Source organism: Plectropomus leopardus, chromosome 21 (genome assembly GCF_026936395.1).
Source record: "Plectropomus leopardus strain MGB_pleo_1.0 chromosome 21, ASM2693639v1, whole genome shotgun sequence".
NCBI classification, from domain to species: Eukaryota; Metazoa; Chordata; class Actinopteri; order Perciformes; family Serranidae; genus Plectropomus; species Plectropomus leopardus.
The window spans coordinates 11790561-11818528 of record NC_142196.1 but is presented as its reverse complement, the minus strand read 5'-3'; the positions used below and the strand labels follow the sequence as shown (position 1 = coordinate 11818528).

Genomic DNA, 27968 nt, shown 5'->3' with positions numbered 1-27968 from the left:
TTCAAAATGACCAAGCAGAGAGCACATTATGAGATATTGGATTGATAAACAGGCTGGGATGCTGTTGTTCGGTGAGTATAATAGAACAATAACGTTGCTCCTGGGTTAGCAAAGATTGCATTATGATTTTAATGTGTTTTACAGACACGAGCCCTTCACTGAGAGGAAATTATGTCAATAAATAAGCAGCCTCCCATTTTAAAACAAAGAGAATCCTAGTCAATGAAAAAAAAAAAAGTGTGCAAATACCGAATGGGGTTTGGTTACTCTCAAATATCTCAAACACGCTACACACACACTTTCCTTCAAACAAAACTGATTTATTTTTAACATATTATCATGGCTATAGGCTTGTTTTTTTATAGGTTAATCTCTGAAAGTTAAGCACTAAAAATAGAATACAACACATTTGTTGTATCAATGTTTATAGTACATAACATTTTAGGCAGTTGATATGTGAAATCTCTGATGGTAACTATCTCAGAGCTACACTACCTAGGCTATAATGTACCCATATCCATGCACACACACATATCTTTCCACTCACACCTGAATTCGCCCATGAGTGGATTCATTGCGACAGCGCGTGTCAATCATCTCATTTTGGGAGTGCCTGTCAATCATCCCCTTCCCTCAAATCACCAGCCATAAGGGAGCTTTCCCCATCTGCCACTATCTGCCACGTCAGGTGTGGAACATCGGCCAGACGCAACCAGTCAATAGAGCTGTTTGGTACTCCAGTCCCTCGCTGTGGCCTAATTGCCGGTGCAACACTCAAATATGTCCCACACTTCTCAATTCTTGCGACCCCCCACCCCCTCAACTAAGCAATCCCCATTCCATAGTCAAGATGGGTATTTACATGCCCCACACCGCAGAGAGCAAACAAGCTCATTTAAAAGTTCACATGCTAATGTGTGACATTTAATCCAAACTTTACACGGGGAAAAGGACACGCAACAATAGATTTTGATTCCTTTCTTGTCCGTGAATCTCATCATCTTTCGCCTTCCATATTTATGAGTTGAAAAGGCGGGACACCTTAGAGGGGAGTGAGGGGAAGGGACAGGGAGTTTACTATTTGAAAATTGGACTGGTTAGTGATATTTGCACACAGGAATTTGTTGATCTCCCTGATATTACGCTTATGTGAAGCCACTTTGCAGAAATGCACTAAAAACTAGCCAACTCCGCATGTTCGTGGCAATTGATGACGGTGATATTATCAAATTATTATCAGCTTTAAATGTCTGCAGGCTTCTCGTTTTCAGCTGTCGCTTCCACCAGCTGACATGACAACTGTCTGCAATATCAGCTGGAGCTAATTAATGTAGTAGGCCACACCACAAATTGAAACTCTTAGCAGTTGTCTGGTAAATGTAGCTACTCTGCGAGGCAGCGTCTGCATGCTCGGCCAAAGACAATTTCCTAGAGACACACCACTCTGTATCGTTTTGATATTTCAGAAGAGTGGAAAGAATGGAAAGTGGAAAAATGAAAAAGTCAGCCAAAGGGGTTGTGGTCGGGAGGGGTAGTTGGTGAGCATGTGTGTGTGTGTATGTCTCCGGCTGAATTTTTGGTTTCACCCGCTGACTGGCTGACACACAGACAGACAGCCACACTGCATATTATCTTCCCATGCAGATTTATGTTTAATATAGATTTTATTTGAAGGTGTTGAGTATGAAGGCTAATTTCTTTTTTTTTAATGTTCACTCTTGGGTCCCTCCCTTGATCACAAGCAGTAAATTTTTGCTGTTGTATATGTTCCATTTTGTAATTTATTTCCCCCTTAGATGTATTCCAAGCAAAAAGATAAGATCAAACTACACTGACCCCCCTAGGGAAACTGGGCCTTATGAGACCAGACGAGGCCAGATGATGAATTTTTATTGCATTTATAATTTTTTCGGGCAATGGAGTCAAGAGGGGAAACCAGTTAAAAGCAGGGACAGGAGTGACACATGAATTCAGTGAGTGTTTTTGTGTACCTCAGAGAGAAGCATCTCCTCCTTCTGGTGAGACTCTGACAGCTCCCTGCTCTGCCGCTCCACCTGCTTCCTGCTGACGGTCAACTACAGAGACAGAGTGTGTAACAGCTCAATAATAATAATGATATAAATAACAATAACAAAAACTGATGCTGAATTTGATAAACTGTATGTTTTTGTCACATTTGAGGAACAGACAATGTGGCAAAAGAACAAAAGGAGGTTAATGAGACAGCAACGGGTGAAACCAACAAAAAGAATAAAAGAGGTGAGTGATTTTTTTTTGGGTGTCAAGAAAAGGATTTGTGTTATACAAATAGTCAAGTTCTTTCTCTCTCTTTCTGTCCCTCTCTCTCCCTTTTACACACACACGCACCCACACAGATCGACCAGGACAGGCCAGGGATGAGCACACCCCATCTGATCTGTGGCCCGTTCATTCATTAGACCCATGCTCTCCCCTATTGATTTCAGCTTAAATAATGAGAAAGCTTATCCAAAAATCTTTAGCATTTGGGCTCCAACTTAAGGGAATCGATGGGGCCATTTCCCATTTTGAACAGCACATACGCGGGGGTTTTATGTACGGCAAACGGGACAAATCCAGATGCTGATAAATCAATAGGTCTTTTTGTCGATGGACAGGCATGCTTGCACACACACATGCATGCATACATGGACACACATGGCTGATAAATGGTATTTTTGAGGCAATTAAAGTGAGCTGTAAACATATGAAGGCCAATCAATTGGCCAGCGAGGTCTATTATCAAGGCTTTAACACTGATTTAGAAGGGGGCTTTAAGGAGCCAGCAGCTTTAAGTGTGCCACAGTCACTTATGCAGATCAGCAGCAGGCGGTGAGACCTGCACAGATCAGTGCTGCACTGTGCTAAGCTGCTCACACAACAAGATAGTATACATGTCACCACTACAGAGCCTTGAAACTGCTGCGTACAGGGGAAGGTGTGTGATGAAAATTTGCTTCTAAGGGACTTTTAAAGCCTATTTTTGTTTAGGTGCATATGTTCTATTATTTAACCCTTTGAAACATAGCAAATTGTTTTTTGGTTTTTTTTTTTTAAAACATTGGAAGAAGGCATGCCCCTTTTTAAAAAAAATTACAAGAAAATGAATTGAAAATATGAAAAAAAGGAGTAAACAGGGATACAAAACAGACAACATTTCATTATTTTTTTATGTAACATAAATGTTAACATAAAATTATTAGAATTAGAAATATTGTTTTCTGGACATTTTTGCATTTTTTATCTAATTGTAATTCTAATAATCCTCCACTCTTTTTTCAAATGAATTTTAGGTAATTTTCTTGTCCCCTTTTACTAATTTCTTGCAATTTGTGGGACACTTCTTGTCAATTTGGTCATTGACATTTTTTCTCCCATGTTTATGAAAGAAATCAAACTAATTTGCTTAAGTTTCAAAAGGTTAAATAGCTTGTGAAAGGTGTCTGAATGCATCACAAGAAAACTGATGTCGATCCAGGTATCAAAGGATTAAAAGTTGATGCTACACACATATTCTCCACACTGTTAGGTGTTCACAAGGCTTCACAAGGTTATATACAGTAAACACTGTTGTGCCACTTAACCAAGCTTGATGTAAAAAAAAAAAAAGCCAGCGTTGCACCACACAGTTATAAATGATATTTTTCCTGCTTATCAAATCTTTGCAAACAAACAACGTGGTCAGACATGGCACCAATATTAACTCCCTCTAAGCCATAGGCATTGTTGAAGAATTGTATCATTTATTCTCTCCATAATTCATTTCTTTTAAATTGCAGTTTGCATCTAGGTGAAATCAGGCGAGGGGAGGAAAGGAGGAGCTGTGTGCTGGACAATTCTATTTTGGAAGGGGGAGAGAAGCTTGTTAGGAGGGAAACGAATACATCAGCACTGTCCACCCTCCAGGCTTTCCCCCCCACTGCTTCCACTTTGCTAAAGGTGAGACACGTGTGTTAGCAAAGCTAACCTACAGACAACATTTCCCTGAGGTAATTGGTTCCGCATTAATATTCATTTGATTCTGTATTCAGCGGCTATGACAAGCTTTGATGCTCTGCGCCTGGCCGCCCCCCCCAGTCCAACACACAATGTTAACCCTGTAACTATGAGTTTAGATAAACATATCGAGGCACTTTTGTGATGCTTTCCTGAAATACTACAGTGTTATGAGGCTAACACCCCTCTGCGTTCTTAGTGTGTGCTACTTTTGTCTCTGGTTTCCCTCATTTTGACGTGTACAACACACCCTGTCCTTTCATACCACTTTCAGTGTGGTTGATGTTGTTTGTGTGTGTGTGTGTGTGTGTGTGTGTGTGTGTGTGTGTGTGTGCGTGTGTGTTGCTGAAGCATGACATTTCAATTGTGCGTCCAATCAAATTGGCAGAGAGGCAAGTAAGGAAGGTTGGGGAGTGATGAGGGGTGCGGGGGTGTTCTGAGGGTTGCCGACCAACCGTTACCATGGTGAACCACTTCTGACAAAACCACCAAGGTCACAACTGCTGACCTGTACTGTTATGGGATTTCTGAATTGCAAACTGTATACGCACATGTGCATTTCTTTTTCTTTGCTTCTCCTTTTTTTCCCCCATACTTTGCATCCCTTGTTTTGCTTTTCTGTCTTTTTCTGTTTTTCTTCCCCCCTCTGTGTCACCAAATTCTCTTCGTTTGGCCTTTCCCTCTTTCTTTCATTTTTAAGTTCGACTAATTGTACCATTATGAGGCCTGTGGTGTTGCTGAATGCATTATGTATGGCCTGCGCTGGCAGTGAGTCTGAATACGGCCTGTTTTGAGTCATTATAATTCCGTTTGCTAACACACAACCATTGTGCTAGTCTGGGGTTAGGGGAGATGGTATGATAAAATATTGAGGGCGAGCAAGGCAGCTGCAGATGCTAGCTGTCATGTGTGAGCGAATGAATGTTATGACAAGCATGTTTAAACATTCATGCGGGGAGGAGAGTTTAGGAGGGCTTTTCATTAACACCAATATGTCTTCGTCTCCCCGGCGCAGACACTGCTGGTGTTAGCATGACAACAACAGGGAGGAATTAACATCTTGAGAGGAAACTGTCACAGACACACACATGAAGAAAGGTGGAAACAAACGAGTGCACACACACAAACGTACGCATTTTTACATTGGCTGAGTACCACCTTCATCTAACCTGAAAAGTACTGAGTGAAATTGACACTCGGCTTTCAAACTAACAGACAGCAAGACGTTTCCTTGTTTACCAAAACAACTATCTGAAAGTGTAACATCGTGTTCTGAGCTGATCAAATAGCTCACAGTAGAACTGAGCTACGCATTCAAATAGGAAGAAACAGGAGTGCAATGGGTTCTCACATCAGCCACAACAATGACATAATAGAAATGATTTTTCAAAGGAAGAATAAGGATGTGGGAGGTTTCTAGGCCAAACTTACATCACCCAGCATGCTGTTAGGCTGTCAGGAGATTTGACCTGGTAGCAACAGTGCAATCTCCTGACAGTTTCTGGAGACTAGAGAGAAGAAAAGCTATTTGTGGCATTTGTTCAGAGCGGAGCAATGGCCAATCTGTTTACGTAACCTTGGCAAAGCTAGATGAAGAAACACTTTAACAGGCAGAACACAACACTGTCCATGTACAATTCACATTCTTTTAATCTTTGACTTAATTCCCTTTAACATATCTGAGGTGTCTGTAGCTTGTGATGAAAAGCACATGGCATGCATATTACAGCAGTGTAGCTGCAGAGCTCAACCTCATTATTCTGTTACTGTGGGGTGCTGTTATGGAAGAGGTATACACATTTTAGCTCACTAAAACTCCATCAGATGGAGTGCAAAATCAATACCTATGCTGATGATCTCATGAAGTCAAATCAAGGCGAAGGAGAAAAAAGGAGCATCAAGTATTCTCAACATAAGTGGCTTTGACTTGCAAAATGTGTTTGCATAACATGAGCTTTAGATAATGTCATAAATGGCTTTAAATGCTGCAAGGTGCATTAGAAATATGCACCGTCATCGCTTTTACCCACACCTTGATGCAAACATTTTGAATTAATCTAGTTTTCACTGGTCAAAGCAATTCCATTTTGATATTCAAATTCAGTGTGTATGTGTGCCAGTGCACGCTCGTGCTAAGACTGATCTAATCAGTCTTAAATCAGTTAATAAGCCAAGGACACAGAGGAGATGACTCAGCTGATGTGAGCATGAGCTAATATTAGCATCTCATCCCCCGTCCAGGACCTGTACAGCACAGAGTAGCATCCAGTGTTTGGTCTTCCTATTACACAAGTGCAGGCTTCGGACGTTAAGCCCCGCAGTTTAGCTCGCCACAGTGAATTCCATTAGCACATTAGCGAAGGTGCCATGACCTAATGCTAATGCTGGGTGCAGCTTTTAATACCTTATCCATTTTTTTTAAAACACCTTAAGTCAAATGAGGGTAGCTCTTAAACAATTTTTAAAAAGAAAGCCAAGGCAATGGCAAGGTTTCTCCCACCCCACTGCCTATGGGGCAGCACCCCCCACCAAAACAAAAGAAACAAAATATTTTATTTAAGTCACTTATTTAATTTATATGCACTTATTTCATTTAGTTTGGGAGTCTTTCCTACATTCTGCTGTCATTTATGCTATTCTCTCCTATCATTGTCTCCCTGAGAGGGTGCTTAATTCATCCACAGCATGGATGCATAAAGAAAACTTGAAGCCCAAAAAAGTTTGATGTCTAGACATAAAATTCTCTGGATCCTTCACACTGTGCGGCCTATAGAGTAAGCCTTTCACCACACCTCCCAACAGCTTGGTTGCCAGCTCGCTCACATGAATGACAAAATCACTCTGGATTCAGCTGTTCGTGAGTCTTAGAAGTTTTAGGACAACGTGATTGAAACAAGGACTATTTGTTTGTACTGGAAAGTCGATGTACCTAAAATATGAGTATTGAGTGATTTACAGACGTCTCTTTCACAATGTAAGTCTGGGAAAAAAAGTCTTTTTGAGCCGAATTCAAGCAGCACCCTCGTGAGCTGAAAAATTAAGCCAACATGGAAGTGCCAAAAACTGCAGTTCTTTGAATGGCTCCTTAAAGCTGGCTCCAAGTGAGTGAATCCCCAAAGATCCCTCCTTGTTAAAATGTCTAACTTTACAGCAGACATATACATGTCACAGCCTGGTACAAAAACAAAAAAAAAAAAGGTTTTGGTCTTTTTAGCTAATTTTCTCCTTTATGACAATCGTACTGAGGTGAATTTTTACATAACTCACCCATTCACACATCTTAATAAGGCTTAAAGTTCTGCATAATTAAGTGCAGGGCCTCTTTGAATGACAGATTGTCTGCTGATAGTGTCCTCGGCTTCTCAGTCAGATCCAACCCTCCACAACTCGACCCTCTAGTCTAAATATTGTCACTTCTGGATACAAAAAAGCCAATATGGCGACAGCCGAAATGACGAACTTGAGGCTTCAAACTGGGCATCCACAAACCAATAGGTTACGTCATCAAAGCCATGTCAATTATCGATACAGTCGAAGACCCAATGGCACCACGTGCTGTACCCGCATGGACTATGAAAAACTGGCTCTGAATCCCAGCTTTGTTTGTGATGTCTTGATCCACAGACAAGGAGCGGAGCACAGAAGAGAAGGGACAGATGGAGTGACCTATGGCCTATGCTTATAATGGTGACTAGCAAAAAAGAAAAACTGTTTTGTACATTAACCTTGACAGTTATTATTGAGCCTAATTTTATACTTTTACTTTTAAGCACTTATCATTTCAAATCATTTTGTGTTTTAAATGAAGCTCTCTCACTGTCAGCCAAACACACCAAACCAGAGCAGCAGATGAATATTACTCTGTCAAAACTAATTCTCATCTACAAACTCCACATAATAAACTGAATGCCTAAATGCTGAAAACACAGAGGCCAACAGATACACATGCGTACACGAATAGCCAACACATACAAACATACACTCTTATGTGCGCGCACAAAGAAACTTGAACGGCTATTAATTAGAAGCCAGAGCATGAAGTTGACTCGGGGTGGGCGGTTTGCGACACCACAAATCTGGGAGACTTCCTGTAAGACATAAATCTGTTGTGTTCTCTCCCTCTCTCTTGCATAGGCACAACAAAGACAGTCTTGTCTGGATGTCTCCCCTCCCTTCTCACCATTCATTAGAAGCACAAGAAGCTGTGGTCAGGTTCAAAGAAAATCTACATTCTCTCTCTTTCAGTCACTCATTCATTCCCTCTGTCCTTCTCCCTGGTTTTGCTCTCGCTTTTGCTCATTTTCTCCCTCTCCCTCTCTCGGTCCCTCTCCAAGTCTCTCTCCCTCTCCTCTCTAAACACTGTCTCCTCCACATGGCCCGGATAATGAGTGGCGAAGCTAAACGAGAGGAAACACGGCTCACTATTAGGATGGGAACGCTGACTGAAGGTTTTAAATAAACGGAGAGAACTTGAGGCCAAATTGTATTTCCAAGGACATAAACTAATGGAACAGGCAGACATTCTCTGAACAAATACACACTCTGTTTAAACTACCATAATAGTTGTAAAAATATACATGTCCATGTGGATCTAACTGAGACGCAGACTGGCAGAGGGCAGGCAGAAATGCATATAAATGCATACATCCTCACACATAGAAAACGCTGCTCATGTGAATTCAGTACCACTTATATCCTCGGTGTGAAAAGCCTATTAACTCGCATTCAAAAGCAGAACAATAAGGACATGAAAAAAACATAAATGCTTGTCTATGTCGTTGAAAACTAATTAGGCAAATGTGTTTTCTTAAGTGTCTCTGATATGCTTTCAGGCATAGAAATCCACACCCACATATAAACACACAGCGAAGCCCTCCCTGCTTCACTCTATGAGGTTAATTGGGTTATCTAGGCTGATTAGCATAACTAATTAGGATGCTTGTTAACGGATAAGAATTATTTATTCAATTAGCGCTCTGTGTGTATGTATGAAGCGGTGCATGTGTGTAGATCCCCTACATCACTGGCACAAGTTCAAATGAAAATGAAGCAAAGCTAAGTAGGCATGAAGTGAGACCTGTGTGTTCATTTCATCATTTATCTACACACAGATGCTCACCATCAGGTGCCAGACACCCGATCCTTTCAACCCCCCCCAGCAACACATACACACAGCGAGCATGCCATGCTGTAGCTCTTAAACCCCTAATCATCATCATTAGGCTTCTGTTTAGCATAATTAGCATTGTTAAGCAGATGAGCTGAGTCGAGTCAGGCTGTGCCAGTCACAGCAACTGACATATGTCACCCTCCCGGCACCTTCCCATGATGCTGAAGAGGCTACTTGTCCTCATCAGGTGGGTTTACGGCACATTTGCATGCTTTCACTGATTGCTGATGGATAACGTGGCAGCTGATATTCGCAGCGCATTCTGACACAATTTGCGCAAAAAAAAGTCCAAAGGGGTGATTTCTTTTTTCTTTTCTTTTTTTTTTTTTTTTGGAGGGCAAACAGCTTGTAAAGTGACACAGCTCTTGCAGTTATATCAGTTAATGGAACAATACCGAGCTCATTCCACCAATTTATTCATTCATGTTTGCAAATGCAGATGCTGCCTTTTGTTTGCGATGCTTAACATGCGCTTCAAGCCGACAGTAAACACGAAAAAAGCAAATCAACAACACTCCTCCAGTCTTCGGCTCACAAGTGAAAACTCACAAACACACTCCAGCACTCACAAATAACCAGAGAGGGGAAAATGAAAGAGAGAGAAAGAGAGAGGGAGCGCTACATTTACTGAAATTAAACATTTTCTCATCAGCCTGAGGGTGCAGCAGGCCCACTAATGTATTATTCATCCCCACTTCACAAAGGAACATTAATCAATTATGAAGATATGAGGATCTTAAAGTATAGAGGAGAGACGAAGAGCGGCCCGTTCGTATTAATATGCGGCCGCATCAGGCGCTTCACCCCCCACCCCCTTGCTCCTCAAATCAATATTTTGCAGATTAATTTGGAGCGGTTGTGGCGAGATGGCAGGATGGAAGGAAGGAGGGGATGTGGGGGTGGAGGAGAAGAGAGAGTATCTGAGGTCTGAATTAAGGTGAAGTGTTTTGTTGTGTTTTTCTTTTTTCTTTTTTTTTTTACAAGTCCGTGTAAGTGTGTGTACGTGCATGCGTGTACATGTGCTGTCATCTGTGCTGCTGTAAGTTAACATACTAAAGCCGCACAATTAAGAAAATAAAAGAATATGACTTAAAGTTGCACTCTAAGACAGGGCCTGGAGACAAAGAGGTAAAATTGGAAAAGTTCAAAAGAGGAAAGACTATTTTAACATGTAAATTAGATTTTTAATTGAATGATTCCAGTCATCTTTTAATTGTGGACGAAGGTGTGTAATTGTGTGATATTTTGACTTGAGCCCATGATGAGGAAAAAGCATCATTTCATACACGAGAATTTAAATGAGAGAACACAATGAAGAGAGCCAATTTTCTTTCTTGCACATTATCACCCATTGTGGAGTAGATAGTTAGATACAATAGATCTACTCAGTACATTTATATACTCACCTCAGAATTCAAAATAGCTGCCTTCTCAGCCCACTTTTCAATAGCTTGAGCATGGCCCTTTCTCTCCTCCTCCATCCCCCTCTTCCACTCCTCCTCCTTCTTCTTCCTCTCCTGCACTTCCTTCACCCGCTCCTCCTCTCTCCTCTGTAGCTCCTGCCTTCTCCTCTCCTCTGCTTTCTGATGCTCCTTTTCATATCTCAGTCTCTGTTCGACTTCTCTTTGCCTCCACTCCTCTTCTTTTCTCTTCAGCGCCTCCTGAAGTTCCCTCACTCTCACATCCAGTTTGGAGAGCTAAAGTCAGACATAAAAAAAGCAGCCACATCTCTGCACTCTGTAAAACAAATGAGGTACCAGGCACTTAATCTAAAAAACTAATCTGGAACATCAAGAGACCCACAGCGAGGCAGCATCCTGTAAGACAGCTAAGGAGGAGGTTAAAAAAAGATGCTTAAAGTGACAAGCAAGTGCATTTATGTTTACACTGTCAGCTGTTCTTAATGTGCAGTATCCACAGTGCATGAGGAAATACATGTGCGCAAATAGGAATCCCTACTCAGTAATGGAGATTAACTAAGTACATTTAAATATTGCACTTCAGCACAATTTTGTGGCACTTCAATTTTCATTTTATGTTGCTTTATTCTTATTTTCCAATAAATTTCAAAGGAAAATGTTGAACTTTTCACTTTACAAGATTTATTTTAGAGGTGTACTTGTTACTTTTAAGGCCAAGATCTTACCTAAAAAACATATACGTTTATATATACACGTTAATTTATTAAAATAGTGGAAATGTTACTGCAGAATGAGTGCTTTAACTTTTCATACTTTAAGTATATTTTGCTGATTATACTTTTGCACTTTTACTTAAATGTTATTTTAAATGCAGTACTTAAATACAACACTTGTAATGGGGTATTTTGATGTTCTTGTATAGGAATTTTTACTTTAGTAAAAGATCTGAATACTTCCACTGCAGAAAGTGTCTCTGCCCACCTGAGCGTGTGCGTCGGCCCCCTCTTGTTGCAGCAGCTCAACGTTAGCTCGCAGTTTGGTGATGCAGATGTCTTTCTCAGCAACCTCCTTCATGTTGTCTTTCTGGATGCGCTGCAGACATGAGAGCTCGCTCTGCAGGTGCACCAGCCTCTCGCTGCTTTCCAGCACCTGTGTTGCAGTCTGGGCCGTGAAGGAGTTTAAAACAATAAAAGATTCTTTCAAAGGAGGAAAGTTATTTTTCAGTGAGTTTGAATAATTATTTTTATGCTGTTTTTCAGAAATGCTGTTGATTATTTCTTTACCAATGTCATGCAATAGTTTTAAGCCATTTAAACATAAGTCGCATTTCATATACATTTTTGTAATGTCTATTTTTAAAATATAAATCTTTGTAATTATACAAGTTTTTCATGTACCATTTAAATAATTTATTACGATGTTTTTATGCAATCCCTCTCGACTAGAACAGCAGTTTATGTCTTAAATTCTGATAAGTTTTAGTTATTAATGAAGTCAGACTGTACAGAGGAAACACGGGGTCAAGCAGAGGATAATGGTATGGGTATTGTAAAGGAAACACTGCAACCATTTTAGTAACTCGTATATCATTACAGATGAAAACCCTCTACACTGACAAAATTCAAACGAATTACACGTATACATGCTTTGTTTACATTGTTAAGCATATACAGTTGGTTTAATTGGGCCTCATAGGTGTCACATTCTCTAAATGTATTCAAAAACTGGCTTATTGCTAACAAACAAATTCCATGGCAGTCATCTTTATTAAGGCTGTGTCTACATGAGTGTGTGCCAACAGATCTACCCGTGCATCTGCATTGCAGACGTACCAGCTAAACAGAAACACAAGCGGAATGAAAAGATATATCAACATTTGTTGAAAATATGATTAACAGAACAAGCTCCAGTAACACTGCTTGTTTCTCTTACGCTCTGTAATCACACAAACCACTAATTAGCTGCAGTGCAAATGAGTCAACTCACAAGCAGCATAAACAAACAGTAACCAGCCAACACACACATAAACAACCAACAAGCCGGGTTTACCACAAGCACAAATGTATGTGTGTGTATGTGTGTGTGTTTAAGTGTGTCTTAACCGTAAGCCACAGAAGACAGTAAAACAGCAGTGGGTATAATTTAGTGACACCCTGTAAGGAGGTGTGGGGAGGCCGTAAAAAACTCTCCCTTTTAATCCCGGCCGGCGACGCCATATTTGTTACCCAGGGCTCTGAGATATGCCGGTAATTCATCACACACGCTTCGGCTTCCTGTTAAACCTGGCTGCACATGGAGCGCTTCTAGCACAGCTGCCAAACCAATATCGTAAAAAAAAAAAGACTTCTCCACCTCTAAGACAGGCTTCTAAACAATAACGAGCGCGCAGCAAAAAAATCACCTTAACAAGTCATTTAATTGTGTAGGCAGCCTCAGAACTGTGTTGAAAAAAAATCTAAAATGATAAGATTTAATTTCTTTGTTTACATTGTAAATTTTTTAGAAACACTCTTAAATGAGGACATGTAGATGTATGTAACGCAGTGTATTCAATAATGTGACAAAAAGATGAAAGATCTTCAACAAACTAAATGATTTTACACAAAAGGTTTTAAAGACTTAACAGAATATCTTGATAACATTCCTGTTGTGTAGTTTATCTTTTGTTATGAGTTCAAATTTAGGATAAGTTGAGCTGATTACCTTTTGCTTTTCCAGCAAATTCTCTCTGAGCTCCCTCTCCAGATCAGAGATGACCATGTCCTTGGTTTGCAACTGGATTTTCAGGTCTGCCAACTCAGATGTGATCTGGACCAAGGAACCAGAACTAGAGGGAAAAGGAGCGAGAGGATGATGCATGACAAAGACTTTCTTGAAAAAACATAAAAATTAAACCACCTATGCACAAACTGAAGTATGTACTGTTGTGTTATGTTCTGCAAAGTTATACTATATAGGCTACTTAAACATGTTCACTAGGGGTAGGAATCACCAGGGGCCCTACAATACAATATCATCACGATACAAAATTATTGCAGTTTTAAACATGTTTCTATATGTTGAGTGTTGCAATAACATATATTGTGATATAATATTATTTATTACCTTTTCTCAGCTGCAAATTATGTCCCCGAAGAGAAATTTTGTCAACATGTGTTTTAAAGATAAAGTTTTCAGTCTGTTCCTCTCACTGCAATCATTTTTTTTGCAACAAAATGTATCTAGGGGAATGAAAATGCAAATAATTGTATTATTCTTGTAGTCTGCCAAAAGTTTATTTTGTATTTGCAATTTTTATTAATTTAATGCAATTATTATTAATATTGTTAATTAAAAAAACAACAACTTGGCAACCATGTATCAATATAATATTGCGATGCAAAATATTGTGATACAATGCTGTATCGATTTTTTTCCCCCACCCCTGATTTTCATTGGTATGATTTCCAGTATGTGTATTGAATATATTAAAAATTAGATCTGAATTACATCGGTGAAAGCCTAATCATCATCATGAGATCTATATATACTAAATGCTTATGGGCAAATATCGCAGCCTGTGGCGGTGTATATGATTGTTTTCAAGGCCAGTCTTGACACTGGTTAGGTGTTTTCAAAATGACATGTGAAACACCTAACAACAACCTTGATGGTTAATTAAGAGGCTTAATTAATTAAAAAAAACATGAAATAATAAACACATTTTTAAAAGCAATCTGCAATGTAAACAGCATGCTGTGTGTATACAGTAATATGTGAATCATGGAAAAAAAATCTAATTCAAAAGCAGCAAAGAGATGCTGAGCCTGGTGAAATTTGTGCTAGGTGACAGCAACTGGAGCTGATATGCTTGTGTGTGTGTGCGTGTGTGTGTGTGTGTGTGTGTGTGTGTGTGTGTGTGTGTGTGTGTGTGTGTGTGTGTGTGTGTTTCCCAGTGGTGAAAATATGTTAACTCTGCCCAGACACCTTTCTGAGTCACCAGTGACAGCTGTCACACACCCGAGATGGAAGGAGAGAGGGGAAAAAAAACACACAAAAAAAAACAGATCACACAGTACTGTGCACTACCCATACCAAACACACAGCACGTACAAACACACACACAGTTTCATATTTACCAGCCTCATGAGATGAGTTATTCTGATGAAACTTTGCGCAGATTAAAAATGTTAAACTCACATTTGATCAAGCGTGTCTACACGTTCGCGCCAAGCAGGGAAAGGAAAGGCAAGATTTGACAAAAGTGACATGTGAGTGGAGAGAGCGCTGAGAGTTAAATCTTTCACTTCAGGAAAAAAAAAAAAAACTTTTCAGTCAAATGGAGTAAAAGCCACAGAGGAGAGTGTGAACAAACTGACTTAAGATTATAGTCTGTTTCTGTCTCCAGAAGAGAATGGGAAAGTGTGTGTGCTACTGTGCTATCAATTCACTTGATTTTTTTTATTCCACTTTAACTACAGTGTTCCTTTGTTATGAATTATCACTTTGCTGAGCATTTCACTTAGAAAATCTGCTTAAAAGAGAATGTACAAAAACCGTGTGTACTCCTAAGCATGCACAGAAGTCTTTATATGTACATAAATGTGTAGACAAAGACAACCTTTCCCTAAAGATATGCACAAATATCAATCCACAACTTTTACAAAAGGACAAAATCTTTTTGCAGTTGCATTATAACGGGATTTTTCTTATTATTTTAGGACCTTTCAGATGGAAGGAAAAAGCTTGGGTCTGTTTATTAGCATTTTCAAAACTTATTTCCCTGTCAGTTTGGTGGAAAAATACTTCAATCACCCATAATTTAGGAGAGATTCCTTAGAAACGAATGGTCTGAAATGGGAACAAGTTGAAAATCGAAAGAGGGTTTTGAATGAAAAGTAACTGCAGCCAATTTCATCCCTATTTTCACCTGCACAGTGGGGTGGTGGGTTTGGAGTGCTGTTCGTGTGCATGTGCATATGTGTACGACAGAAAACACTTGCTAGCTGAGATAAGGAACATCATTCTGTCTTGGCTGAGTATTCTTTTTAAAAACACAAAAATGAGAACACGCCAAGCTAATATGTACTTAACAAAGATTAAAATACAGAAAAAAATAAGCGTCGTCTGTTTTACATAATGGTACATAAGGTACTACTTTCTGCACCATTAATGGATGAAACTGAATTTAATACAACAGGTATTTCTTGCTTCTTTTTGGGAAAATAAATCAGAAAACATGTAACACATCTGGACCTGCAACAAGTCAAAATGCAAATTTATTCATGCCATTCAATGTGAGTGTGCGCGTGCATGTGTAGGTGCATATTAGGTTATGATTATGCATGTAACAAATTAAGCTATATGATTTACTATACACTGTTATATATAATAAAGCAGTTGTGCTAAACAAATGACACAATGTCAAACCAACAGATGAACAGGGAATTCCTATTTAGAGCCCTAAGTGTTGTTATGATTACTGTGTGGACAGAGAGAGCAGGGCCACTGAATGTGACTGAAGAGTGTACATGCGTGTGTGTGTGTGTGTGTGTGTGTGTGTGTGTGTGTGTGTGTGTGTGATATTAAAGCAGGCTCTCGATATCTCAAGCTGTCACTCAGGCCTATTAGGCAAGGCTAACAAAATTAGTCATGAATATGCAGTAATAACATGCAAATTGCCACCCCTTCCCCCTGCCCCGTGTGTGTGTGTGTGTGTGTGTGTGTGTGTGTGTGTGTGTGTGTGTGTGTGTGTGTGTGTGTGTTTGCCCTCAGGGCTATAGACATTGGCTCTGTAAACCCAATTCTTTCTACATCATTACAGCAACAAGACATAATTCATAAGAATAATACAAACATGCATGTAGCTTGGCATACGTGCACAAGCACACACACCTGCATGCATGCATGCACACACACGGGACACAGATCCCCTCTGCTGCCCTCCTCACATGCCAGGGCTAATATACTGCAGGTTGCTGTTAACCATTTTTATGTAGAGAAAGGCGTTTTAAGATTTCTAGTGCCACATTTCATGCTTAAACACACAAACGCACACACACACTTGTGCACGTGCATACACAAACATGTAGATCGTCTGTTGCCTCCCGTGTCCCCAGGGTGATGTTTGACACAGCCTGGGTGCTGCCACAGCAATTAACCCCCCTGTTAATGAGAAGAGCTCTGTCAAGCAGCCAGATGGCACCGCCTGGCAAGTTGCCATGTGCACACACACACACGGCACATTCACAGATAGACATGCACAAATACATGTATGTGCACATGCACATGCACATGCACAGGAACGCACACACACACACAATTCTGTCTCCCCCTGCTGTACACCTAACTGTTGCTGCTTGTCAGCACCCTTCATCCCTCCCTTAGGCACCCGCCTCTCTCTTCGTTTCCCTCCTGCATTGTCTTCTATGGCTCTCCCTCCTTTTCCTCTTCCCTCCCTCCTTCTCCTTTTCCCTCCCTCCATCTCTGGCAGCTGCTTATCCATGTCGCAGCACTGCAGATGTCACAACTCACCAGCTGGGAGAACAGCAGGGGAGGAGAAGAGAGGAGAGCGTTAGAGAGGAGAGGAGGAGTCTGTCGCATCTTCGCGTTTGACAGAGAAGCAACCAACTAGATAAAGATTTATAGATGTATGCATGATTCATTCATTCATTCATTTAGATTTGCAACTTTTTATTGCAGATTGTAGTGTTTAAAATTGTTTCTAAAGTCAGTTGCAACATTATGATTTCACATGTAAGTCTATTTAAGAGAGTGTGATACATGTATGCTCCGTGTGTGTTAATGAGCATGGCACTTGGCCGGGGCATGGCCCACTGTGTATGCCTGTCTGCATGTCCACACAGCAGCCCACCAGCCCTGTGTATTGATCAGTTAGCTTGGCCTAATAGGAGAAGAGGAGCCTGACCTGGGAAAGTCAATAAGGAGAAAAAGAGACATATCCTCCTCCTGTCCTGAGAGAGAAGTGGGAGAGAGAGAAAGAGAGGAGAGATAGAGACGGAGAAAGAAAAAAATGTGCATCCACTACTGTCTTTGGAAAGAGGAAGAGTCAGGAGACTGTCAGATAAACAGCTGGACAATAGAATAACAAGCAAAGCCATGAGGAAAATAATAATGTAACAATAATGAATCTCCAGTCTCCCAAGCCTAAATATCTTATCACTTCTGTTAACAAAGAAAAGTTTGGAGTTGAATTAGAACAGTTACACTGAGGGAAACTGCCGGAGTGTGAAATAAGTTAAGTTCCTACCTTTCCCAAATGAGAATCAGGATATTCTGTCAAAGCTTTTTTTTTTTTTTACCTAACTAACTTTCAGCATTTGACTGCTTTTGGCAAAGGAAAACAGCACTCAAGTGTAAAAAGTCTGCAGGAGATTATACTGAGGGAAAATAATTAAAAAATTGGAGGGAGATGGAAAATAAAAAAACTGACACCCACTCACACATCAATACATCGATAGATCAATGTGTGTGAGAGTGTGTGTTCTGTGCACCATTTCAGCAGAAATATATAAATAAATCTGTAGATAAACAAAAAAACAGAGGAAATGGAAAAGTAGATAAAAGACTTAGGTTTCACCATGCGCACGCACACATTTACACATACACACTCACACACACCTGGCTGAGTGATGCTACCCTGGAGGGTGGCTTCAATCTGATGTGTTTAATGTTGACGCTGGTGGCAAGAAACACACACACTCACCCGCTGTTTCAACCTGCCTGTCATTTCATTTCATGAGGCCTGATTTACTCATTTCATTTATTTCATTTTTTTTATTATTATTATATGTGCAGCCATTTAAAACGCTCAAGGTGTGATGCAAATCCCCACATCTCTGACAGCGAGTGCACTGACTGAGGATCCATCACGCCCTTCAGTGCCTTTCGCAGGAATGGCAAAGAAACCCCGTACAGCCGCAAACTCAATTGTGCCACATTGTGCCAGACCACCGATTCCTGCTTAGCTTGGTGCTTTAATTGGCTGCACTGCCGGCTGTCAAACTACTGACCGGTTACTTCCGACCAAATTTGGATGTTTTCTTTGTTTTCATGACAGCTCTGGAAGAAAAAAAAACCAATATTGACTGTAATATCATCCCTATGTTTGGAAATCAACTGATTGCTCTCATGTAGTCACAAAACATTATGACATCAACTTCTAGGATGTACTACAGAAACGTCTTTCTTTATATGATTTCAGTGCAGGACATCTTTGTAATGTTGATATAAAGATTTAAGTGTATGGCTGTTACATTCGGTCGATTGATTTCAATGTTTTATTTGCAGGATGGTTTTGGATGTGCTCAGCTGCTTACTTTACAGCCAACGCTTAAAATATGAATGATCGACAGCAAGTAACTTCAGCTTCAGCGAGCAATGGGGATTATAGGAACTCAGGTCATTTTCATATCAAACCTCTCCCTGGCCTAGTGCGTCCAAGAGTCTAGCTTGCGATGGAAAAATCTGCAATAGGTACATATGTATGAGCATGAAGATTTAGATTCAGAAAATGCTCCTTTCATTAGTTTTGTCAAAAATGTGTGAAACTTAAAATAAAAATCTGTCTTTCCAGAAAAGGTCTAAAGTAGAAACAGAACAAGTCTTTAGGGGCCTTGGAGCACTGCATGGTGGGAAATATCATATAGGGATTTGCATATTGCCATGGGGACAGTGGTGTTCCAGCGACTCCCGGAGGAGCTCAACCTCCCTGAGGAAAGACAGAGTCCCTGAGGCCAACTCTGTTACCTCTTTCTACACTGGGGGACCTGTGTATGTGTGTGAGTGAGTGTGAGTGTGTGAGTGTGACTGTGTGTGTGTGTGTGTGGTCGATTCATGAAGTTATTATAAAGAAGTTATTAGATATTTAAGCCAAGAGTAAACTTTTTCTGAGAAAAACTGTTTTTTTGATGAGGAGGGAAGCTGAATGACTAATATCATTAAAAGTCAGCATTACAGCATGCCTATAACTATACATACCTGTGTGGGATGTTAGCCACAGGTCCAACAAGCTCATCCAGCAACAAAGTACTCAGATCAACCTCAGATACCTGGAAGAGATGTTATACAGAATATTTAGTCACATGGGACATGTGCAGCAGTGATTATTCATTTGTTATAGACTGGAAGAAATTGTGTACAACTTGTGGTATGTAGTAGAATACATTATACCAAGTAGTACAATCTGCCTTGTATAATAATAGCAAGGGAAAGGGTATATTATTCTTGCTTTTCTGAAATACAACTAAGTCTGACATATTCAAAGTTACATTTTACCCTTATACAACTTTAGGGACTGCTCAATAAAGAAAAGTAATGTTAAAAAAAGATTTTTCTCAAGTGATGTAAACTGCAGCCCCTTTTACACTGCTTCTTCAAGGCAGTTACATTGCGCTGTAATCCCACCTCGCCATTCTGTATAAAAGGTATGGTCGCGGAATGCGGTGACAGAGTTGTCTCGCCTTTGAGTTTGCAGCTGTGGTAGAAACAGCACCAAATCAGTGTCTGTTAAAAGTGACAGCCAGCAGGTCTGTGTGACAGTTTGCACTAGGCGCATGGCCCACTGCGGGAGATTAAAAAAGCAACTTGCAGTAGAAGTTACCAGCCAACTCAAAGATAAAGAACAGTGGCCAAAAATTTTCGCAAAATGAGGTTCGAGAGCTGCTTCCCCTTCGAGCCGAAGACGAGATCGACTGCCATATGACAGGGACAGTACAGGATTATTAATGCAATTGTTATTGTTTAGAAGGGAATGCTGACACATATATTAAATGTCAGTCTGTTCTCACAAACTGTTTCCACGTTTTCTTCTGAAAAGGAATGCACCCAAATTCTTACATAACCCACGTATTTTAAAAGGCTGCATAAGTGATCAGTGCATTGATGGGAGTACACAAGAAAGCAGTCTTGATCTGTCTTGTAAGGAGGCAGGTTGGGGTGATGGATGGGTCACAAAAATCTTGACTTTCCCTGGAGACGGCAATGCGCCACCGTTGTTTGTATATGTGTAAAAATGCAAAAGCTATGTACAGAAGGGACTTTGTTATGGCTTTTAAGCACAATCTCTGTGAAAAAAAGGGCTTCTGTTGAGGTGTGACAGTGCAAAGGATTAGAGGTGTGAAGTGCGTCACCCCTCAATTACTTCAAATTTGCATCTTGACGACCATGGCAACATGTCAATAGTGTCATGGGAAAAAGGACAAGACATTAAAAAAAAATGTGTCCAACTGTCCAAACTATTGATGCAAGAGAAAAAAGTCCCTGCTTTCTGCTTTGCTCATTTTCAAAAACAGGGCCAACTGCGCACAAATCACCAGAATCAAATCAAGAAGCTGACAAAATCAAATATAGAGGAAAGAATCAAAGATGAAATATGAAATATGATTACTCTAATGACTTAATCATTCAGCTGTTCTCTTTGGGGATTTAAAAAATGCATTTGATAGAGTAGTAGCACAGGAAGTTGCTTTCTCTGTCAGAAGGACATTGAGATGAAGAAAGTACAATTTCAAGATAAAAGTGTACACACACACACAAAAACACTCAGTCTTCTGTTCAGCTCCAGCCACAGTACAACTCCTTGGACTTAAATAACCTTGCCATTACCCTGCCTGCCTGTCTCTCTCTGTCCCTTTATACATTGGTTTGTGGAGGACGGGCGAAAAATATGGGTCAGAATTGTTGTTGTGAGGTCAATTCATACTGTATCTCTACAAAAAAAGAAGGACATAAAGAAATAAGTATAAATGAATAGAGCACAAAAGAGGAGCAGTTACGATGATCTCGTGTTTTTATTACAGGGGATTCTTAAATGTGACAATAATTAGACAGAGACAAAGAAAAAGAAGTATGGATGGGGAGTTGCACAGAAAAAAGTGGAAGATGCCCGTACAGAGATAGATAAGGAATCTGATTTACAGAAAGAGAGAGGGGGAAAAGAGAAAAAGGGAGACACTGGCAGCACTCTTGAAATATCTGCCACTCTATCGCCGTGGTGACAGGGGTCACTCTGGGAAAAGGAAATCAATGCTGACGGCAATGACTCACAGGTCAACACACAACCCTGTGTGTGAGCATATGCTTGTATGTTTGTGTGTGTGTACTTTAAGTATGAGCATGTGTGTGTGTTTCAATTATGCATATGCTTGTGTTAAGTACGGGTGTGTTATGTTTACGTGAATGCAGGGATAGTGAACCAAAATACACTCAAGAACACGCAAGGAATCCAAAAAGAGGAGCTGGTGCGGATGAAAAGACGAGACTCAATCCATTACTATATGTGAAGTTAATATTTGATGCATGATGCAGGCAGACTTATGTCTGCCGAGTCAACAACTTGTTTTTTCTTTTTAGGACACCACTTTAAATGCTGGAAACAACAAATGATAAACACAGACAGACTTGTTAAGTTCCTCTACTTGACTCTCAACTCAACTGTACAATATTTTTCAAAGAACATGTTGAAAGTAAGTTACTATGTATATGAAAACCTTGTAAATTGAACAGTATTGATGGAAAATAATTTTTGCGTGTTACAGCACAAAAAATAACAAATAACACTAGAATTACTGCCTTGCGGTTGTATGCCTCCTGGAACCAGTCAAGATGCAGTTACAGATTACATCCATGTCTGTCCAGACTCATATGTAGCCATGACAGTTGCCAGTGCTTCAAATATGGATGTTGCCACAATGAAACTACAAATTCTAAAACACAGATGCTTCACACACACTTTCTACCCGACAGCACATAAGATCTATTCAGCCGGCACAGTTCCAAGGTGGACAACCAATACTATTGTTACCAATTCAGTATCGGACCAAATGTCTTCCTCTCTGCTTCTGAGTTTTGTTGTTGAGTTATGGCCAAAAAAGTGTTTTTGCAAAACAGTATGATTTCACAGGGAAGGTAAACTTCATACTTTTAGATGTAAACTGACATCACTTCATCATCTTACTGTACACTTGTGTGACATTTTGTGATAATGAGTGTACAAATTCTTGAGTTATGGCCAAAAATATGCCTTTCATGCCTTTGACCACCAAAATCTAAACAGTTAGTTCATGAGTCCAAGAGGAAGTTTGCCCCAAATTTGAGGAAATTCATTTAAGGCCTTCTTGAGATATCGCCTCAACCAGGATGAGACGGACCCAGTCACAGTGACCTTGACCTTAAACCACCAAAATCTGATCAATTCATTGCTGAGTTAAGTAGACGTTTGTGCAAAATTTGAAGAAATTCCCTCAAGGTGTTCCTGAGATATCGTATTCACGAGAATGGGACGAAAGGATGGACAGAAAAGCTGAAAACATGATGCCTATGGTTTTTGGATTTTATAGTTTACAGTATATTTAGTAATATATATTATTTCCTAAAATAAAGTGGGCTTAGCTGTGTCTCTCACACACAACATTCATAAAAGGCACACCACCAGAAATACACACAAAATACACACGATTTTCTCCTCCAATCACAAAACATTCATATTCCAATGCAGCTGCAATGTGACAGTAAGAAGACCTGGCACACGTAGAGGTCAGCGGCTAATACAGGTAGGCTGTGTGTGTTTGGGAGCGTGAAATATGTTTGTGTGTGTGTGTGTCTGTGTGTGCATGCCTTATATACCCTTGGGTTAGCAGGAGTTACGACCTGCTTACATTATTAAGGTGAGTAGTAGGCTGTGTTGTGTATGCCTAAACAGCCAGTCCATTCATTACTGATGCAATCCCCTAAGTACATGAATAAGCACACAGCCTACTCTCTCTCTCTGCCTCTCTGAACTGTAAAGGAGACAAAATATTGGTGTGATGCAGAGCGCTTTAGATAAATCAGAAACAGGAGCAAATTAATAATAAGGAATAAAACAACATTAGCTGATTAAGTATGTATGGCAGAGTGGCGGCTGTAATTTACAGGCAGCTGGGTTGGTGTCCGGAATAAGGTCTCATTACGGATCGGTGGTGTGTGTGTGTGTGTGTGTGTGTGTGCGCGCGCGTGTGTCCATCCCGTTAGTAATCCGTCACCAGTGGTCTCAGCTTTATGAAAAGGCCTGCAATCTATGATAATGAGCCCCGTGAAGGTTATGACCACGGTAAACTAATTTGTTAGAGGGAGGGCTTACGTGTGTGTGTGTGTGTGTGTGTCTATGTGTAGTACAATGATACCATTAAAGTGTGGTGAGGAAATACACTATTCAAAGTAATGGTCAAAATTTGTGGAGCGAATGAGTGAGAGAAAAAAGAAGTACGAGAGTGAGAGAAACAGAAAGCATGTTACATGGATGTTGCATCACATTGCTTAGTTTTCTCACTCCGTTTTAAGACAAACAGAACAGGCATATGCAAATGCATTCTTATAGAAGGTGCTCTGTCTATAACAAGCAGTACTGATACTTCTGAAGCAATCATATCTCAGTCTCCTGCAGAGAAGGCGAGGATGTGAAATGTAGTCACTGTAACTGTGAGACAATGGAGAAATGACAGTAGTAGTGACAGACATACTGTAGAAGAGCTATAGAAGTGGAAGTACTTGTAGGGCTGGTGATATTAAAAGTAGGAATAGTAGCAGTACTTCTACTGTAAGAAAGAAACAAAGACAGCTTATGACAGCAAGTTATTCAAAGAATCGGTTAGCTTTCTCATCTCTATTGTAGCTGTTTCTCTTTCCTTTCCCCTCCGTATCTATCCAGACTCCAGCCTCGTCACATCCTCTTGTCTCCTCCTGTCTCATCCACTTGCCCCTCACCCACGCCTCCTCTTTTTTTCCCTCTCTCTCTTCCCCACCTCACTTTCGCTTTTCTTGTTTCTTGTCTATCTGAAAATAGCCATCCATTTACGCAATCATTCCATTTTTCCACTCTCCTCCATTCCTTTTGTCTGGAGCTAGGTCAACTGAAAGCAACAGAGGAGAAAAAACAAAAGCAAGAACGTGTGTGCGTGAGTCACCAGATAACAACAGAAAGCGAGGAATAGGGGGAAAAAAATAGGATAATGCAGCTCATGGTGATGGTGACTAGAAGGAACACGCCAGCGTCTCGTTCGACCATGTCAAGGCCTACATGTTTAGAGTGACTGTGTACTAAAAACGTGGACTTTAATTATGTCTAGAGTGAGCTTGATACAAGTGAAAAATGATGCAACCATGATGATAGCAAGAAGAAAAACATCTGCTGCTTCACATTCAGGGCTTTTTTGTGCCATATTGAAAGTATACTATTTGGCCAATCCGTGCAGCACAGGTCGTAATACAAAAAAAAAAAAATCCCTTTACTAAAAGTAAAGGGATTTTTTTTTTTTATGTGATCAAGTTTCAAATTCTACTAGCAGCTGCTTTGATTTGGAAAATTTCCCACTACAGCGTTAAATTACAGACTGATAAGGAAAATGTATATATAAACTTCACATATACTGATGTGGAGAACAAAAAAGAATCTTCAAATTTAGAAGAAATGACAATTCAAGTGTAAACATTTTAAATGTAGCGGCAAATAGGTCAAAACTTCAACAGAAATTAAAATTCAGATGTAAACAAAGAATTTTAATAAATAGTCTGGCCTTCTTGCCACAATACCCGACCCAGCTACATGAGTCAGTATCAAAACTGTGCATGTAGTAGTTCTCAAAATCAAAGTAAAATAAAATAATTACCATCCAGGTTAGGGAGTCACAGTGATCCCAGCGTATCAGATGGACTAGTTACAGTTCCATCCTGTGGCTGATATATTAACAAAGGTTTACAAGGGCAGAGCACTACATATGTAAGTTTGGCCTTATGGCTGACCTTACAATGCACTTAGTATCCTGTACAGGGAGTAATGCTGCAGCCACTCCTACAAGCCATTTATTCCAGCTAACGACCGTCAAGCACTCATAAATCAGCATTAGGAACCTCTTTCGCCCTCTCTCCCTCTCTCGTTTAGTTCCCCCTCTCTGCGGCTCCCTCTTTTCCTCGGATATTTTCTGTCTCTTTCTCGTACGCTTTCTTGTCTTCGCCCTTGTCCACTAATTTTTATAATTTACCATATTTAAACACTTACTTCTTCATCTGCTTGTACACACCCCTCTCGCCTTATTTTTCTTTATCTCACTCTATCTTTTCAAATAACTGCTTTCATCTTTTTCCATCTGCCCCTGTGTGTCTCACTCTCCCTCCTCTTGCTCCTCACCTTTTCCCACCCTTCCTGTTGTTTATGTATTGCTCCCTTTACCTCCGGCCATCCATCCTCTCTCGCCCTCTCTTTCTGAAAATTCCTCTCCCTGCAGATAGAGACGGCATCCCTGAAATGTGTAACCTGGTATTGGCACCTCTATTGATTTTAATTAAGCTAATTAGTTCATTATTTGAAAGATCAAACGGGGGCATGCATTACTGCATAGAGACTGGGGGTTGAGGGGGAGGGGGAAAGGGGAGTCTGGGAAGGGTGGGGGGCAGTGAAGTTAATATGGTAATGAAGACGATCAATTATCACTCACAGCAAAGTCATTAACAACAGCATTAGCATAGTCAACCATCGCAACCCCCTGACCTCTCCTGCTCTCCCTTTCTCACACTCACTCCTGCTCTCCTTCCAAGCTCCTGCTACACAAGCAAATGTATACGTGTGTATGTGAGTGTGAGAGAGAGAGAGAGAGAAGGGGGTGATAAAGGTCACACAGTTCAGAGATTGTTTTTAATGCAGACCTGAATTGAGTTTCTACCTTCTCTCCTCATTGACTTCCAGTCACAACCACACAGGGTCAGCCAGGTTTGAAGCAGCTGCCTCTGTGCATTATGTCCAAAGCATGAATAGCATACAGGCTAGTCAGACTAATTGTGTTTTTCATTATGTTATAGCCAATACAATATAGAAATAATGCTATCAGAATTAATCTCGCTGAGAAAGTGAGTATATTTGTGGCACTGCTGCAATGTGGAAACAGATTAAAGCTGATTTTAATGCATTTGCATGTGTGGTCATGAACTGTATGAATTCAAAAGGCTGTGGTCATTCTGAAAAGAGGTCCGTTTGTGTTAATTCCAGAAAAGTTTTCATCCAACAGCTACGCCATAACTTACAGACTCCTTCTTTTATGTACTGTTTTGTTGAAATGGGTCTTAAGAGTGCTACTACGGAGAGTGCTCCACATGACAGGAAAAATGATGTTCTCATTAGCATGGATTAAGTCATGAGACCAATTTTCTCATTTGGTTCCTGAGCATTTTAATAGCCCCATGTTCTGCAGTTTATGGGGAATGTCATAAATAGTCACTTTGTGAATCAGACACACAAAAAAATTGGAGACTCTCATCACAGCTGGAGACATTCCCGGCATTCAGTTAGCAAATTTGTAGTCGACACTTGTTATAACCCATTTGTTTCTTCTCAGATACAAATAAGACAAAATAAATTAGGTCTTCTTTGTTAACCCTGTCTCTTATAAACAAGGAAAGCTAACAAGCATAGAAAATTGGATACTTTCATTTTAAGCCGCAGTACAACAGAGTGCCACTCGTCTCCACTCTCAAAAAAATGTGTTTACTAACATGTGGGTGTTTTAATATGCCCGGTATGGTAATAATTTGAGAATTGTGTGGGAATGGGGAGATGGCAGGATGAGTGGATCAAAGAGAGGGCCAGTGATCCCAAATGATCCCTACTGATCTGTTCTGATCTACACTGATCCCCCTCAGGCCTTCACAGTCCCCCATACTGCCCTGCAGGCCAGAGGCTAAACTCTGGGAATTAAAATATCTACCAAAAAGACAAACACACACATAGGCTGCACATACACACAGACACAGACACAGACAGACACACACAGACAGACACACACACACACACACACACACACACACACACACACACACACACACACAAACAACTCATGCTAAATTGCCAACGAATATGGATGGTGGCAAAAAAGTACAATGATAAACTTAAACAGAGACGGACACAGCAATAACTGAAAAAGAAGAATAGGATTCACAACAAGGGCTTGCATGTGTCTAGTATGCTGGATGTAAAGCAATTAAAGTCTGACTTCATATATCTCTTCTCACATCCTTGTCAAACTAGTTCTGAACAAAAGAGTGCCACACACAACTACTGATCAATCAACCTTCAACCTTCTAACCCTGTGCAGTGTGCTCTTTGTGAGGCAAAAATACAGTATGACATGAACCGACATATTAAAAGAAAACCAGTGTTGAATGCCTTGCATGCCTTCTGAGAACAAAGAATTCAAAAACTGAGAAAATTCTTGATAATTAGAGTCATGGGGGTCCATGTTTAAAAACAGCAAAACTTTATCAAAACATCAATTTACATACTCCCACACAACTTCTGCAGTGTAATCCAAGTCTCGTTAATCTAGTTGTGTGTTCAG

General features: G+C 40.3%; 1 protein-coding gene across 3 annotated transcripts in view; it reads right to left on the bottom strand.

Moving 5' to 3' along the window:
* The window catches only part of LOC121960984 (uncharacterized), a 163996-nt gene that overhangs the window by 126056 nt on the left and 9972 nt on the right, over positions 1–27968 (bottom strand). For all 3 annotated transcript variants that reach the window (XM_088072334.1, XM_088072336.1, XM_088072335.1), the window contains exons 3-7: positions 19585–19655; positions 13309–13432; positions 11587–11766; positions 10591–10881; positions 1992–2075 (exon numbers count right to left, since the gene is read on the bottom strand). In XM_088072334.1, coding sequence (XP_087928460.1) covers positions 1992–2075; positions 10591–10881; positions 11587–11766; positions 13309–13432; positions 19585–19655 — 750 coding nt within the window. The remainder of the gene's footprint in view (positions 1–1991; positions 2076–10590; positions 10882–11586; positions 11767–13308; positions 13433–19584; positions 19656–27968) is intronic.